Raw genomic sequence first — 17,617 nt, 5'->3', positions numbered from 1 at the left:
AAGCAGCAATCTGACCTGTCTTTGAAACAGTATTATTTGGCAGTGATTGGTTTGTCAGGAAAATGTGAAAATGTTTAACTAACTTATGGTGATAACTTGTTCCATTTTCAGACAGTATTTCCTAAAGATATTCATGGTGTTAACCTGGTGTTTGTCTCTGTGGACAGACGTGGACCGTCAGAGTGTCCAACATGGATCTGATGTTTGACTCAGAGGGAGGATGAGGAGGAGTTGGAGGGTGATGATGAAGAGCAGAGGAGCAGCAGAGAGATGTTTCAGCAGATCACAGTGTTGTTCCTGAGGAGGATGAAGCAGGAGAAGCTGGCTGACAGTAAGAGGATTTCTGAAAAGACTGAAGCTGCTGATCAACAGAACATTTACTGAACTCTGCAAATATATTCACCAAGCCGTTTAAGACTTTTTTGTTAAACTTTTGAAGATCTTACTGTTTAATTTCTTCATACATTCTCCTTGAAAAGTAATGGAACAATGAGGCCAATTCCATTATTTTTTGCTGTAGACTGAAAACATTTGGGCTGACATCAAAAGATGAGACAAGAGATCAACATTTCAGCTTTTATTTCCAGGTGTTTACATCTGGATCTGATACACAGCTTACAAGATAGCATTATTTGTAACAGAACACCACATTTTTAGGTCAGCAAAAGTATTGGAACGGATAGATGTAAAATAGATTAAAATGAATGAGACTTAATGTTTAGTTTCAATAACTGCATCAAGCCTGTGATCCACTGACATCACCAAACTGTTGTATTCTTCTTTCGTGATGCTTTTCCAGGCTTTCACCACAGCCTCTTTCAGTTGTTGTTTGTTTTGGGGGTTACTCCCTTCAGTCTCCTCTTTAGCAGGTCAAATGCAGCTCTATAGGGTTGAAGTCTGGAGGTTGACTTGGCCAGTCTCAAACCTTCCACTTCTTGGCCCTGATGAACTCCTTTGTTGTGTGTTTTGGGTAATTATCTTGATCTCCCTATCAGTTTGGTTGCATCCTCTTTAAATTGGCAGACCAAATGTTTCTGTTGACTTCTGAGATCATTTTGTTGCTGCCATCATGTGTTCCATCATCAGTGAAGATTAATGAGTCCGTGCCAGAAGAAGCCATTCAAACCCAAGCCATGACATTACCTCCACTGTGTTTCACAGATGATTTTATATGTTTGGGATCATGAGCAGATCCTTTCTTTCTCCAAACTTTAGCCTTCCCATCACTTTGGTAAAGGTTCATCTTTGTTTCATCAGCACAAAAAGCTTTGTCTCAGAATATTTGAGGTTCATCTCTGTACTTTTTCTTCTTGCTAATGAGTGGTTTACATCCTCTGGTGAATTCTCTGTACTTTTGTTCATGAAGTCTTCTGCTAACAGTAGATTGTGATGCCTTCACTGACAGTTGTTTTAGGTTCTTTCTTTACAGCTCTCACAATGTTTCTGTCATCAGCTGCTGCTGGTTTCTTTGGTCTATCTGTTCCACATCTGTTGCTTTGTCCACCAGTGGTTTCTTTCTTCTTCAGGACATTCCAAATGGTTGCATTTGCTATGGCCAATGTTTGTTTAATGGCTCTGACTGATTTTCCATCTTCTCTCAGCTTCACAATTGCTTGTTTTCCACCCATAGACAGCTCTCTGGTTTTCATGTTGGTTACATCTCTAACTATAGATGCAGTCTGCACAGACAAAACCCAAATCTGAAACTGAACATAGACATTGAGCATTATTTATTGTTTGAATAATCAATGTGATAAGACACACCGGGGCAACAAAACACACCTGTCTGTCACATGTTCCAGTATTTCTGGTCACATTAAAAATGGGTGGGTTCAACAAAAAGGTGCTATCTTCTAAGTTGTCTATCAAATCCTGATGTAAATACCTGGAAATAAAAGCTGAAATGTTGATCTCTTGTCTCGTATTCATTGTTTGATGTCAATATACTGAACTTTATGTAATAGTATCGGTACTGAAACACACCCGTTTCCTGCATCTGCATCTATACCAGTTATCGTGTTCTGACCTTTGTTCCTGTTTATCTGCATGACCTGACTACAGTCTGTTCCTGGTGTGTTTTACAGCTCTGTTACTCTGTAAATGATTCTCTGACCCACCCAGAGAACCTTTAATTTACAGTCAGATCCTTACTGAGAATATTACTCACAGCTCCAAACTGCCACATCATCATTTAATTCATCTGTATTGATTTCATCTCTCTAAAGAATGTGAGATAATATTCTGATCAGACTGATGGTTTCATGTAGAACGTCTCTGGAGCTGCTGAGGTAACATGACACCTGTTAGATTATTGGAGCAGCTGCTATGAGAAGTTCTGACAGGATACAGCAAACTTTAGAGTAACTGATTTCTGATCACCTCTTTAACCAATATTTTACTTTTGCATTATGAATGTACATATTCCAAATAAGAAAATATTTAATAAGCTTTAAATTCTTCCTAAGGGAGTGGAAGCAAGAAGGAGCTGCAGGTTAATGATTTATGATAATAAAGTCCAGTAAAGGAGCTCTTTGATCTGTTTGAGGTGTTTCAGAGTGACGGCAGCCTGCAGACTCAGAGGACCGGTGACGGAGAAGCAGCCCAGGATTTTCTGTGTTTCTGCTCAAACCCAGACAGCAGAGATCTGTACTGGTGGGAAGAAGCTCAGTAAGTAGAACTTTGATTGCAGTCTCTGAGGTTCCTCCTTCATCACCAACAAACACAAACATGAGACTCAGTTTGTTGTTTGGACTCAGTGGCGTCATGAGAGCCGGACATGCCAAGCTGTAGCCCCCAGTGTTTATGAAGAGCCCCAGATCTGGTTCATGGCTCATTCCAGTCATTAAACTCCCCCAAAATAAGAGCAGAGCACTGATCCAGCTGTAGCTGATGTGTGTGATGAGTTTGTGTGGTTTACAGACGGAGTGCTTGTTAGAAAACTGGTTGATCTGCTTTAGCTGGCAGAGTGTCTGCTTTTGGATCCTTCAGCCAATCAGTGAGTGAGAGGAAATCTCAGTTTTGTGCATGATTTTGATTTTGCTTGTGAGAGGAGCGTTCAGTTCCTGGTTTGTTAACTCTGACTGAGGTTTTTGTTGATCTGACTTCCACAAAGAAAACCTGGCTATATTGAACTTGTTTCGTAGTTCATCCCTCTGGTGTGGTGTTTGTTCTGAACTATTCTGGTTGATCAGTTGTGAAGAGCTTCTTTCAGACTCCTTCAGAGTCTCTCTGGATCAGTGCACCAAGGAGCAGCTTCTACAAATACAGAATGTGGCGTGGCGAGGGGGAGCTCTAAGGGAAGGGGAATGGAGAATGGGGAGAAATGGCTAGGATTCACATAAATATTGCGACAACGCCACCCAGGGGAATTTCACCCCCGGGACATTCAATTCAACATGATCAACCAAGGACCATTTAAACACTGAAGGCACACAGGTTCATAATCACTTGGGCTGAGACGTGTTTCCAAAAATACAACAATTTCTTTATTAATTATGGCATTAAATATAAAAAGCAAGCCACCAGTTTAAAAGAGAGAATCAGGAGTACTAAACTTAAACAATAAAGGGAGCAGGCTGGCTTACCATGGCGGCAGGCAAACAAATAGCCAAAAGGAAGAAAAAGGGGGTCCAAATAATCACACCTGTGACAACACACCAACGAAAAGGGATCCGTGAACCACCACCAGGGATTAAACTGCCGCCGAGGCTCACCAAACCTGCACAAAAGAAACAAATAATTAGTACTCCTGATTTAGCAGTGCTGGTGACCAGACCAATATACACAATAAAAACACACACACTCACTCCACACAATAACCTTTAAAACACAGGTGACATATGAGGCATGATAATCCTCATAGCCTGAGGTTTTTTACAGAAAAAAAGTACAATGCAGTAACTCTACACACGTTGGCGGTAAACCTAATGGAAAATACACACCAACACAGTCAAACACAGCAAGTTGTCGGCACCAATCACAGAGCCGGCAAACAGACCGAGAACAAGAGCCGCAACCAAGAGCCGGCGAAAAGAAAGAAAAAACCGAAACAGCCGAGACAGCCGCCAGTCCAGGGAACGATGACGTCCAATGAACCACACGTCTAGCTGCAACCTAGTAAAGGTAGACAATTAAGCAGAATTGTCATTAAATAACATCACCTGGACTTCATTGATCACTTCCTCATTGAGCGATACATACCCGGTTAGCTGTGGCGCAGCGTAGAAGCAATGCAGGAGGAGGAGATCCAACGACAACAGCAAATAAACTGCAGCAACCACACAAAATCAGAGACCAGTTGACACATCAGATCACATAATGTGGACCGCATAGCTTACCCTGTCGTCACAAAAGCACCCACGGCACGCTGAACGGAGCGACCCGTCTCCCAGCGTCACTAAACAAAGTAAAGCAGGCTGTCACTAAATGCGCTGCACATCACAAAAGGGAAGGGGGAAAAGCCCATTACCTGTACCGATGATATGATGTGCGTCCCGATTGATCACGCCAGATCCAACCCGCTTGGCTGCAGTTACCACCACGGGGAGAGCTCAAGAGAAAGCATGAGACTGAGGTGAAACCACCCACCTGTGTATATATATGCAGCGGCGCCGGATACCACCCCGCTGTCACAGCGATGATTGAAATAGCACAGTGCCACACAGTGGCTAGGAGGGAGAAACCATCCGGCCACACAGAGCATTATGGGATAAAAACTACTGATTGGAAGCCTGAAGTGAGTGTAAAGGTGAGTTGAAGCTGGACCTGATTGAGGCTGGTGAGCTTTGGAAGCAGCCTGTTAGTCGTCCAGGAGTCAGTGTGAGACTTAGACGGTAATTTACGGTGGCCGAGACCCGCCATCGCTGCAAATAAAACAAACGCTGCAAATAAAAAGAAACACCGCTGCAAATAAAAAAGAAACGCTGCAAATAAAAAAGCCACAACGAAAGTGGATTACTGGGGATTATTTTTGCCGATACACCGGTGTGAGAAGAAGAAGACGAAGAAGTAGAAACAAGAACAGGAGTACGACTTGGAAAACGAACGAGAAAGTAAGTGAAAATGTTAGTGTTTAATGTCACTACGTCTAATTTTTAATGTGTTATCTGGTTAGGCCATGTAGCCCCAGGTTTGAAGGTTTGAAGTTGAACTGGAGGATGCCGGTGTGTTGTTAGCCGTCAGTTGTTTCCACCCGGATGTGTTTTCGTTCCGGACTCATTCATTCTGTCCGCTCGGGCGGACGGGCGCCGGCGGCAAAGGATGGTTCGCCCGGGGCGCAAATCTAGCCATGACCGAATCTGTGTGTTTTTCTGGGGTAGACACTGCTTTGGAGTGAGAGCGTGCAGTGGTACATGTTACTGTGTTTTGCTGCATATTGGAGTAAAGTTACCAAACTCGATTGTCCTCTCGTTAGCCGAAGCTCTCCGCTGTGGATAAAAGTAATTAAACTCTTTGATCAGATGATCTGACAGGCCGAACTAGTGTCGAATTATCTAAAAAAATATATTGTGGTCACCTTGGTGTAGATGGGCGGGGATGTAGTCTACAAAGTGCTAATAATAAAAACACTAGTTTTTGAACGGGGTTTGGCCCGCTGCCAAGCGCGTCACAGGGCGCATTTACGGGTACGTGCATCAGCTGATCAAACAGCTTTTCACCGCAACACGCACACAGGCACAAACAGAACACAAAGCCCATGGATGTTTACCACAATTTACAATTTACAAGCACGTTTCACAGAGAGGTTTCAAGTTTTTATGAGTTTATGTTTTATTCAGTTGGGCATATTTGGCGAAAAAAAAAAAAACTCGGAAAAAATAGGTGAGGTCCGGACCTCGCTGACCTCATACCTGGCTACGGCCATGGGTAAAGCTACAAAAAGTTAAGAATAAATATGAGGTAAAACTAAATATGAGGTCATTTTAAAAAGACTAAAGTGGATAAAAGAGCAAAACAAAAGCACAAGCAAACTTCAGACACAATCAAACTCACTACTGGGGTGATCATGGGGGAGATTAATCAAATAAATAAATACATAACTACTGAAAATAAAAAATAAAAACAGACCAAAATTGTAAACAACATTTTTTTTAAAACCTGGATTTTCAGAAATAATAATTTCTTCAACATTTAACTGAGAAAAAACACCATTATGGCTGTAAATTTATTTTAGGAACTAAAAAGAAGTAATTGTTTTGACTCAACTTAGATTTTATTCTTATTTTAGAACTTTGTTAAATTCCAGTTAAATCCAGTAAAATCACAGAAAAATATAGTAATTTACATGTTTTAAACTATAATTACGGTCCAAATAAAAACTGTATTTTTACATGTTTGACTCTAAAATTAAACTATTTCTATTATTTTTAAATCAGATTAAATATTATTTTCCAGATAACTGTAATTGCTGAACAGACAAAACTATCTATATTCAGGACTGGAAACCGTAAATAATTTTTATTTTTGTTTTACAGATTTTCTCTAAATTACAGATGATAGAGTAAAATCATAGAAAAAACTTATAATTTACATGTTAACTGTTTTGTTCCTGTTTTATATAAACAATTTTTTAACATTAAAGGAGCTCCAAACAAAACAGACAGTTTTTAAAATCATTATTATTATTATTTAAGTATCTATCTATGTAGCATTTATAGAATTTTTTATAACAGAAGCATCATTGAGGCATCATGATTTCTCCCCTGTAGAGTTCAAATGTTCCACTCAGTCTCATGTCTCTTGATTAAAGTTGACCTTCGACTGCTGTAAATACATGTTGTTCAAGCTCCCACACTTTTTATGGATTTACTGCAAGCAGATAAGATGTGAGCAAATGGTAAAATGTGTCCACCCTGTGGAGGACAAAGTCAAAGAAAAGAAATCCAGTTTTAGAACATCCTGATTATAAAATGTACATTTTCACAAAGCTCTGGGTTCTGGCTAACTTTTATTCCATTTCATGTTCTATGTCATTCTATTTATTTCTGTTGTATTCTTTGGTTTTGTTGGGTTGTTTTTCTAGGTTTCTTCCTGGAATGAAGCCCAGCCTGATAATCCTCCTCTCCTTCCTGCGCTACAAACACACATTTCCTGGTTCCTCCCTTCAGATCTGCACTCTGCAGACGGCTGGAAGAAGCTGACAGGAACCCGTTCACTGCAGGAACACATGATTTGGAGATCAGAGCTCAGACTAGTCTCATGTAAGAGGAAGTGAAAGTCAAACAGTCTGTGTGAGCCAGAGGAGAAATGGAGCGGCTGTCAGAACCAGAACCAAAGACCAGAGACGGATTCTTAAAATTTTCAAGAGAAATCACTCTGGATCCAAACACAGCATTCAAATATCTGTTGTTATCTGAAGGGAACAGAAAAGTATCAAGAATGGAAGAAGACCAACATTATCCTGATCATCCAGAAAGATTCACTGATCATTGTCAGGTTCTGAGTAAAGAGAGCCTGACTGGACGTTGTTACTGGGAGGTGGAGTGGAGAGGAGGAGTTTGTGTATCAGTCGCAAAGAAGAATATCAGCAGAAACGGAGACTTAAATGAATGTGGATTTGGATTCAATGACAAATCTTGGTCTTTATATTGTTTCACCAACAGATATTCATTTTGGTACAACAACATCTCCACTGACGTCTCTGGTCCTCAGTCCTCCAGAATCGGAGTCTATCTGGATCACAGAGGAGGTATTCTGTCTTTCTACAGCGTCTCTGAAACCATGACTCTCCTCCACAGAGTCCAGACCACATTCACTGAGCCCATACATGTTGGAATTTTTCTGTCAGATGATGATGGAGCCACTGCAGAGTTCCTTAAAGTCAAATAGAGTAATTCCAGAGTCTGAGGGTCAGTTCATGTTCAGCCCTGATTTAAGTTCACGACACACGGCCGTTCAAAAGTCTGGATCACTGAGAAATGTCCTGATTTTAAACAGAAGAGAAGTTTTTGTTTCAACTTTAACTCATTTAGAACAACTTTAACTCGTTTAGAACAACTGGGGGTGTTTCTGAGTTCCATCCATTCCCTCCTGCTACATATTTAGGTCATGTGATCCGGTATCCGTACATAACGTCCACATGCATGACACACGCCTGTGCTCAGCTCAAGGTCATTGTGTTTGTGGGTTCATCTGTATTAAATGGACACATTCTATGTTGCTGTGATTTCTGATCATCAATAACTAATAATCAAATGCTGCATTTCTGACAATGCCATATGGGGGAATGAGCAGCCTTGGAGGAGGACTGACCTCTGAGTGCTTTTCTTCTTTTCTAAATATTTCCCTGTTTTCTCATTTCACCTTCTCACAAACTATTTAGCAGCTTAAAAATGTCCTGAAAATGTAACAATGAAGGACTTTTAACATCCTTCTGAATCTGATCTTTGCTTTCCTTTCATTTACATTCATGTTTCTTCAACCTCATGTTTAGTGATACATTTAAGGAACCAGCAGAGGTGAAGGAAAAATCAGCTTTTTCTTCAAATGTGCACTTCATTTCTCTTTCACAGGGATATATATGGACAGAATGTGTTGGATTTGTATTTTATTTTGTTTTTTCTGGGGACAAATAACGACATTTTATTGCAGTCAGTCATCATTTAATAATCTGATTTGGTGATTTTTAATTTTGTTGGTGTGTTTTGTTTAGTTTGTGTTTCAGCTTCATGTCAATCTGCAAATAAAGGACAATACATGAAAACAGCCTGGATTATTATTATTATTATTATTATTATTATTATTATTATTATTATTATTATTATCCAGTGAGGTTTTTCCTTCATTTTTATTTAATATTCATGTAAACAAACTGCCATTTAAAAGATTTAATCCTAAAAATTAACAAATATTTATTTGTTGTGATCAGGACTTATTTTGGTTTAAAAACTAAAGGGAATTAATTTATGAAGCAAGAGTAGAAAAATAAAAATATATCATTTTATCCGTCCTGAAGTTTCTCAGTCTGAGTTTGTTTGTTGATAAAACATCAGAATCAACATCAGTAATCTTTGATATGTTCCTGATTGTGATCATCAAAAGACAGAATCTATAGTTTACCACTGATCATATTAAAAATAAGGATTTTTAGGTTTGTTTTCATAATAGATAACAGTGATGTTACATAAACAAACTGGAATTTAAAGGCTAAATCTGTCTGTTTGTTCTGTTTTATGTTTGATTTTATTTGATTTTTTGTATATTCTAATCTAATTTAATTATGTTTTGTTTTGTTTGATTAATTTTATTTTTGTTTGATCTATATATTTTTAAAAATGTATTCTCATTTTATTTTATCAATTTTTTTTATTAGATTTTTTAATTCTTAAAGTGAAAAGTATAGAATTTTCTGCAACTTTTAGTCAGTTTTACATTCTATGGTATTTTATTGTTTAATTCTATTTTATTTGATTAAATTTAATATAATTTCTTCAAATCAAATGAACCTTGAGATCCATCAGTGGGTCTAAAATGACTCGGTGTTCCTGCTGAAAAAAGCTGAATTAAAGTGATCACAATTTATTGTTGAAAAGCAAAAAAGGAGAAACTTCCAGTGGGGGTGAACACTTTATCCGGTACAGTAAATGTGTCCATACAGTATCAAAGATTGTGAATATTGTCTATTTTTAAATGTATTTTGTTTACTATGTGAAGACCTGCTGAACGGCTTTTTGAGATGATTGGTGTTTTTAAAAATCCCCTGAGATTTACTGCTGTAAAACAATAAAAACCTACAGCACCTCTGTACTTTCAGAGGTATTTTAGGTGATGTGGGAACATTTTACTGCAGCTATCTTGCTTTCAATAAGCTATATTTTGTGAAGGCAGACTGGTCTGTTATTTGCTTAATAAATGTTCGACTGTCACAACTGTGTTTTGTTAATTCACAGAGAGACAGATGTGTTTCCACAACTAATATTTACCTCCACCATCATAAACTATATACACCATGTGGACGCCTATTTTCACCTACGTTCCTGTACTTGTATCTTTCAGGCACCTATGCCAAAAAAGGTTTAATATGACCTTTTTGAACAGTCTTTCTCTTATTGAATCAAACTTGTAGACTTACGACTTCTCTTTGTCCTAAAAGACAATAAACTGTACATCTTTAGATTGTTGATTAATTCAGGTTCAGAAATCTGGTGGAAAGGTCTGAAATAAGGAGGAGGCAAATTCATCAATCATAATAATGAACTGTCCACATACTTTTGGTCATACGGTGTTTGAACATTTGTGTAGTTGATGTTCTGACCAGCAGAGGGAGCCAGAACTACATTACTGATGAGAGGATTCAGTGGAAGTACAAACTGCTCAGTAAATGTACCCAGTGATGTGTAGTTTTTTAAATACCTTCAACAAAACTACAACATTAGCCGTATGATCCAGGTTGAGGTACATTTTGACCTTTGATGATGCTGCCGCCGCCATGCTTCACATTGCAAAGTAAATCCAACTACATGTCAGGAGAAGACCAGGGGTCCGTTTCACAAAGCAGCTTCAACAAACTCTGAGTTTAACCCTGAGCTCTGAGCTGATCTACTCTGAGACAGAAAACTCTGAGTTTTTGGTTCCACAACGGCTGATCTGAGTTGGTTTAATGAACTCAGAGTTAAGTGTGTGCACCACAACTCAGAAAAGACAGCATCAATGGAGCACCGATTTGACAAGTCACCACGGCAACTAGGAAGCGGAGGGCTGCGTTTTTCACCCCACTTGAATTGAAAATCTTAACCTGCTGATAAAGTGAATTTGATTACGCTTTTAGAAAGAAGTGCAACACCGCTGCAGCTGCAAAAGAGAGGGAGACAGCGTGGAGAACACTGCTGCCCGGGTCAATGAGTAAGTTGGATTTGATTGGAAATGACACAGGTGTCGCCCAAAAGATAATAAGACTATGTACAAGAGCCATCACTGTGGAAAAAAGTAATTTCTCAGCTTTAATTTACATTTAACCCTTTAAGCTTCAGTCATTTCCAGCCGTTTTCAGTACAAAAAATCGCTAATATTCTATTTTTAAATAAAAAAAATTACGAAAAATACGGGGAATATTGGACGTGCATCGGGAGGTGCATTTCCTTGAAAACGACCGATTCGGGGATTTTATACCGACTTCAGGACATGTTTTGGACAAAATAGTTTACTGGCTTGTGTCATCTGGATGTAAAAGGTTGGATTATGGCCGTTTTTTGTGGAATCTTTTTTTTGTGTGTAATAATAAACCCGGAAATGTGAGTCGCGCTGTGTGCGTTGAAGCCGTGTATAGAGAACGGATGGATGAATATTTGTTTTTGTCGGACAAATGTATTTTTCTCACCCGCTGTGGTAATCGCATCTGAAAGTGGTTTATACCGGCGGATTCATGAGAATCTAAGCTTTCCATCGGTGTATAGTGTTTGTATAATCGCGTTTGCACCCGTCGGACATTCTTGAAATTCCTATGCAAATTAGTAGGTGTACCGCCGGCGGTACACTGAAGCTTAAAGGGTTTTGGCATGTCCAAAATTATTCATTTTATTCATTATTATTCATTCAATCTGTCACAGTCCATGGGAAAATCCACGGTTCCATACCATTCCAAACAGTCCAAACTGTTCTAAAGCATCCTAATTACCCTGATTGATTGGAAAAAGCTGTTTTAATCAATTCAACAGGTGAAAAACAGCAGCTCTCTGCAGCTGGTCTGTGGACAGTCATGGCTCAGACAAACAAGCTCACTGAGGACCTGCAGCTGAGCATTGTGGCTGATCACAAGTCAGGAAAGGGCTACAAGACCAGATCTAGATGTTTTCAAGTTCCAGTGGTTACAGTTCAAAGTATTGTTACAAAATGCAAGACGTTCCACACTGTGGAACATCTCAGAGGACGTGGTCAGAAGCCAAAAGTGACACCTGTGCTGGACAGGAGGACAGTGAGAGAAGTGAAAAAGGATCCAAGGATCTCCACTAAGGCCATCCTGGAGAATCTGGACCCTGCCGGTGGAAACATCTGAAGGCAGACAGTCCAACGAACACTGCACACTGCTGGGTTTATGGATGCAGACTAAGGAGGACGCCACTTCTCCAGATAAGGCACACAAAGGCCTGCTTGGTCTTTTTAAATGCTCATCTGGACAAAGAAGAAGACTTGTGCTCTTCTGTTTTATGGTCAGATGAAACAAAAATGTAACAGTTTGGCCACAATGATGTAGTCTTCATTTAGCATAAGAAAGGAGAAACCTCAACCCTAAGAACCCCATCCCCACTGTCCAACATGGTGGTGGAACCTCATGCTTTGTTTTTCAGCCAGTGGACCAGAGAACCTGATCACAGTAAACGGCACCATGAAGAAGAAGAATACATCAAGATCCTCAACACCATCATCAGGTAGTCTGGAGAGGAACTTGGCTTTGGGCATCGCTGGACATTTCAGCATGACAACAACCCAAAACACAGCAAAAGTACTGAAGAAACAGTTGGAGTTTGAGAGTTGGAGCTCATCACAAAAGCTGAATGGACAAAAATACCAGTGGAGACGTGCACAAGGCTGGTCAGCAATTATAGGAAGTGTTTGATTGGTGGAATAGCCTATGAAGGCTTTTCTATTGATTTTTCAGAAGGGTATTCCAATCAAAAAAAAACTTGCTGGTGGAATAAAAGTAACTTTAAGTCGAAATTTGCTAGAGGTATGAATAATTTGGGGCTTCACTGTATATATATATATATATATATATATATATATATATATATATATATGTTCATACAATGATGTTTTTTTCCTCTTGTGTCTTTTTTTGTCTTTTGGCCCCTTCCCACCACAACAGACCTTGTAATTGTAAGTAGGCAACACTCCGAAGATTGATCCAAATGGTAGTTTAAGTTTACTGAAACATGTCACTGATCTAGGATGAAGAGGATGAAACTGTGTCTGCCGCCTTTACAGAGGGGGATCCAGAAAGGCATACAGAGGTGTGTTACTGATAGTTCTCTTCTCATTCACATTTTGGGTGGAATATAGAGTGTGACATTTAGCCTACACTGAAGTTTTTCACATTCTCATCCTTTTTAACAGAGCATGGCTGGACAGCAGCAGGATGGACCCTCAGCTTCCACTGCAGTGAGATGGATGTTCAGGAAACATCAGAGGTTCATTCTTTGGAATTCGTTTGCAACTGTATAATTGAATGTCCTCTATGTATTCCCAGTTATCAGTAAAACAGATTTACAAACTGCATTTGCTGAGAAAAATCCAAAAAACAGATTAGGAGGGCAGATCTGGAAATTGAAATACTGGAGCACAAGTTAGAGGTGGTTGATGGTCACAGGTGAATTATGTTAACTATTGGAACATGAACTGAACTATCTCTTTTATTTGTAGGAAATAAAGAAGACCAAATGAAATGTGTATCATGTCTTTATTTGCTGTGGTGGTGATGATGGTGACTTAAACTCTAAAGTGATTATTGCATATGGTGTCTCTGACTGCTCTGCTGTCCTGGATAGCTGCAGGTGGATGGGCTCATCATCTGGGTCTTCAGTTTGTAGGGCAGGGTGTTGCTCTCCTCTAATAGTGGTAATATTATGAAGAACAACACATGCCACAGTAATATCACAGGCCCTCTCAGGGGTCACCCTGAGGAGACGTAGGCTCTGGAAACGGGCTTTCAGCAGGCCTATGGTCATCTCCACCCGGGCTCTGGTCCTGCAGTGAGTCCGGTTGAAGTTCTGTTGGGGGTCTGATTCAGGGTCAGAGTATGAGGTCATCAGCCTGGGTTGGCATGGTAACCCCTGTCACCCAGCAGAAGGCCATCAAACTCTCCTGTAATGTATAGTGGATACATGAGAGTATATTAAAGGAGGGAGACAAGAGAATTCTATTGTGAAAATCTTTAGGCTGCTGACCACGCTGCAGTCTGTTGCTCAGGTTAGACTCTCCATAAATCCTGGAGTCATGAACAGACCCAGACCACTTGGTCTCCACATTAGAAATGATGTATGCAGCATCACATATGATCTGGACAGTGCAGAGAATGACAGATGTTGAACTATGATGCAGTCTTTAACATTTAGAAACTGTAGTCAGTCTACCTGTAGCCTACCTGCACATTTATGCTGTGAATGGACTTCCTGTTCATGATGTGAGGGAGCTGTGATGGGGATGTGTGTGCATCTATGCAGCCAATCACACTGGGAAATCCTAAAAGAAATTAAAATGACTAATCCCAGTCTGAGGCTGCAGTACAATGTCATTAACAGAATATGATTTAAAATGAATTGAACAGATCTCTACATCATTCACCTGCAATCCTGTGGATCTCCTCTTGATGTTCTGACAGGTTTGTGTCCACAACGATGAGTAAAAGTCGTTTCAGAGCCAGGAAAACTTTTCTGACTGTCCTGCATACAGTTGTCTTACTGTAGTGTTCTGCATCTCCAACATCATATAAAAACTTTCATTTGCAAAGAACCGCAGCGCAACACACAATATCTGCTGGATGTGAGAGCATGACTGGTTGGTAATGTAAATGTAAGGACGGATTAGGTTGTTTATGTAGATTATGGACTTGAAACGATTACGAAACGGTACCGCTCAAACCGATAATTGTCCGGAAATGCGAGAACATTTATGCTCGGTCTGATAACAATCTACCGACGAATATTTAATTATCTGTGCAGTAATGCTGCTCCTTTATCCACTGGATCGTTAATAAAAGCTGTTCTACGCCAAAACTCGCTCGCTTACTGACTGAATGAATGAGGAAATGAAACAGCGTGTGTGGCTGAAAGAGGGCGGAGACGGAAAGAAACTCGAGGTTTTCTCAGATAAACATGCTGGCGAGCAGGTTAGAGTCATAGAGTCTGTTACTGCGGTAACTGACCGAGAGTTTAAGTTACCCCTCTTTGTGAAACAGGCTACAGTTACCCCGCATTCCCTGGTTAGAGTTACCTCGCTTCGTGAAATGGAAAACTCTGAGTTTCCCTCATTTCAGGGTTAACAAACTCAGAGTTTTCCCTAAACCTGCTTCGTGAAACAGGCCCCTGATCATTCTCACACGTCAGCATGTTGCTTTGTGCGTTCTCGCTCGGCATTCTCAGAGTTTACAGAGCAGGACAGTCAGTTTTTGTATAGTTGGACATTTGTTTTCATCAGCCTGCTATTACAGAGGGACTGTTCTTAGGCATTTCAGAATTTAGCTGGAGTTGTGAATCTATTTACAAATGCAATGCAGATGAGCAGCTCTTTTTTACTTTTTGGACATTTAGAAAGACAAATACTTGTTGCAAGCACCGAGTAGGATTCACGATTTACACGCTGATTCTGAAACTTCCACTGTCATGGAACGTTTTCAGACGAGGACCCACACCTCGGCCAAACATGCAGAGTGCTTCCCAAAAACAGGGCTGAGCTGGAGACCAGATTGCTGTGCTTGTTGCAGAGACAGTGGAAGGGGAGGGAGGGAAGCATGGCTGGGATCATCAGGTTAGAACACTAAATGTTTATGTGAAGCTCTGTGACTGCTGCAGACAGTCAGAGACGGGGCTCTGCTCCTTGTTTTTATAGGCTGCCTGGAATGTGTTGAGGACTGTGGACATCTGCTTTATCAGCATCTGTGCATCCACCCCCAGCTATGAATCTGCTGCTGGTCTGATAATGTATCATACTGTTACTGATATCTGTAAATACAGACTGTGTGAATGACAGCTTTGCAGTTCTTTGCACCATTTAATTAATGGGCTGCATTTGGCATTAAATAATTTACATCTAAACCTGCAACACAGGAAGCAGCCTGGGAGAAATGCCTGCTTTTGAATGCATGTTTTCTTTTTTTGCTGTTGTTGTTTCAGCTGCACTACCCACAGATTATAGGCTGCTGTTTCAGTCTGGCTCTCCTGGAGCTTTTTGATGTGAAAATTCCTCAGAGTCCTTCTCAGGTCGTTTCAGATGCATCCCACCCATGCAGTCACACTGACTCGTGGATTACCATTTTCTTTGTTAGGCTAATTGCATTATTGTGGCTTTTTAAAAATCCAGTAGGTGGTGTGTGAGCCGGTGAATGAATGTACAATCACTTATGGATGAGATTTATTTCTTCACATGTAAATGAAATGCTTCGTTTTCACCGTCTGCTGTGAAGTTTCCACAGTCTGGATGGGACACTTTAAATCATTTCACAGTGAGAATTGATTAGGTGTGGATTTTTATTAGCATTTGTAATAAATGTAATCTCAGTATTATCCTGCAGTGGCCTCGGGTTATTTCCTGATATCGCAACTTCATGCCAGAAATTCATTAACTGGTGACTGATGTGCCATTTCTCAAAAGCTGAGTGACAAAGATAATGCTGCAAAGTCCCTTCTTGCTGATGTCATCTTTGAAATAGACCAGGCCCATGTAACCTAACACCTTGGTGGGAATGCACTCAGTCAAGCCTATTGTTTCTGCTCACATACAGTTTCTTGTGTGAGATAAGTACGGCCTGGCTGCAGAGAGAACAACAAGGCCTTAAAAGCGTGGATGAGACATCGACTGTCAACACCTTGGTTTGTCAGATTCTTAACCAGATTCGTGCTCAAGCAGCGCCAAAGTTGACGAGAATGAACATTGTAAACAGCAGTGTGTACGTGTGGTGGCTTTCCAGTAAGATATGGTTTCTGATATCACATCATCCCAGACTAATATTCAGACTATTAGTCAGGATGTGATGAGCTAAGCTGGTGCCTGCTGTGATTCATGTAGCAGCTTCTGAACAGGCAGCATAAATGTTATGGCACAGAGGATGTGAGTCAGGACAGAGAGAATCCAGTTCACTGGGCCATTACTGCAGCTGAAAGGAAGAGGAGGAAGTTGGTTTGAAGATTTGTCACCATAAGATCTCTCTGTTTTAGAAAGGGGGTGGGTTCCTCTCAGGAATGTGAAAAGACCTGGGTGTTGGGAAGGTTTTTTCCCCTATAAATAAGACTAACTAGTCACAAGATTCAGTGTTTGAGGGACAGCTAGTTCTATAGTATGGACGCACAGAAGGCACAATGTTAATGTTCTGTTTGGATCACTTCATGTATTTCATTAAGGTGATAGTTTTAAAAGTTCAATTAAAAAACTTTTAAAATCTGTATGTTTTTTTAAAGTAAAATAACAGCAAATATCTGTAATTTTTAGTTTGAAATAAAAGTGCATTTTTACATTCACACATTATATAATAATAAATTATTATTTGTATAAAATATCATTTTTGTGTGTTTCTCTTTACAATCAACATGTAAATTAATACTTTTTTCTAGGATTTTACTGGAAATTATTGGTAGTTTAACAAGAAAAGTAAAGTTATGTAAAACAGTTTTAGAATATGTAGAATGTTTTTATTTTACAATTTAAAATTGTGTAAGATAATAAAATCTTACATTTTTAGGATTTGGATATCTTTAAAATGTTGTTTTGTTTTGTAGTTTTTGTGTGTTTTGTTGATTTCAATCATTTAATTCAGTAGGTACTATTTTACAGCCAAATGTTATAAAAGGACAAATCACAATTTAAAAAAAACAGACTTTTGATGTGGACATTTTGCGCAGCCTGTTTTTCACAGTTAATATGTGAATTTTAAAAATAAATCTGGGATTTTTCCTCGTTATTATTTGTAATTCTG

The 17,617-nt window shown here is 39.6% G+C and overlaps 1 protein-coding gene and 1 long non-coding RNA gene across 3 annotated transcripts in view; one reads left to right on the top strand and one right to left on the bottom strand.

Moving 5' to 3' along the window:
* Window positions 1-3,462: 3,462 nt before the first annotated feature.
* LOC127532064 (uncharacterized) overlaps window positions 3,463-17,617 on the bottom strand; it is an 80,329-nt gene continuing 66,174 nt past the window's right edge. Inside the window, exons 2-3 of one of the 2 annotated variants that reach the window (XR_007939312.1) lie at window positions 4,201-4,267; window positions 3,463-4,113 (exon numbers count right to left, since the gene is read on the bottom strand). This is a non-coding gene — a long non-coding RNA (uncharacterized LOC127532064). Of the gene's footprint in view, window positions 4,268-17,617 lie in introns of both variants that reach the window. The other variant, XR_007939311.1, reaches the window with a different exon arrangement.
* Window positions 6,840-8,680, top strand: LOC127532038 (tripartite motif-containing protein 16-like protein). The gene has a single exon (XM_051943054.1). The coding sequence runs from the start codon at window positions 7,246-7,248 to the stop codon at window positions 7,825-7,827; it is 582 nt and encodes a 193-aa protein (XP_051799014.1). The 5' UTR covers window positions 6,840-7,245; the 3' UTR covers window positions 7,828-8,680.

This window comes from Acanthochromis polyacanthus, chromosome 22 (assembly GCF_021347895.1).
Source record: "Acanthochromis polyacanthus isolate Apoly-LR-REF ecotype Palm Island chromosome 22, KAUST_Apoly_ChrSc, whole genome shotgun sequence".
Taxonomy (NCBI): domain Eukaryota; kingdom Metazoa; phylum Chordata; class Actinopteri; family Pomacentridae; genus Acanthochromis; species Acanthochromis polyacanthus.
The sequence above is the reverse complement of the archived record's forward strand: the minus strand, read 5'-3'. Positions and strand labels throughout refer to the sequence as shown.

Bases quoted from the DNA above. Each gene is read 5' to 3' on its own strand.
- LOC127532038 (XM_051943054.1), top strand. From the start codon at position 7,246: ATGGAGCGGCTGTCAGAACCAGAACCAAAGACCAGAGACGGATTCTTA.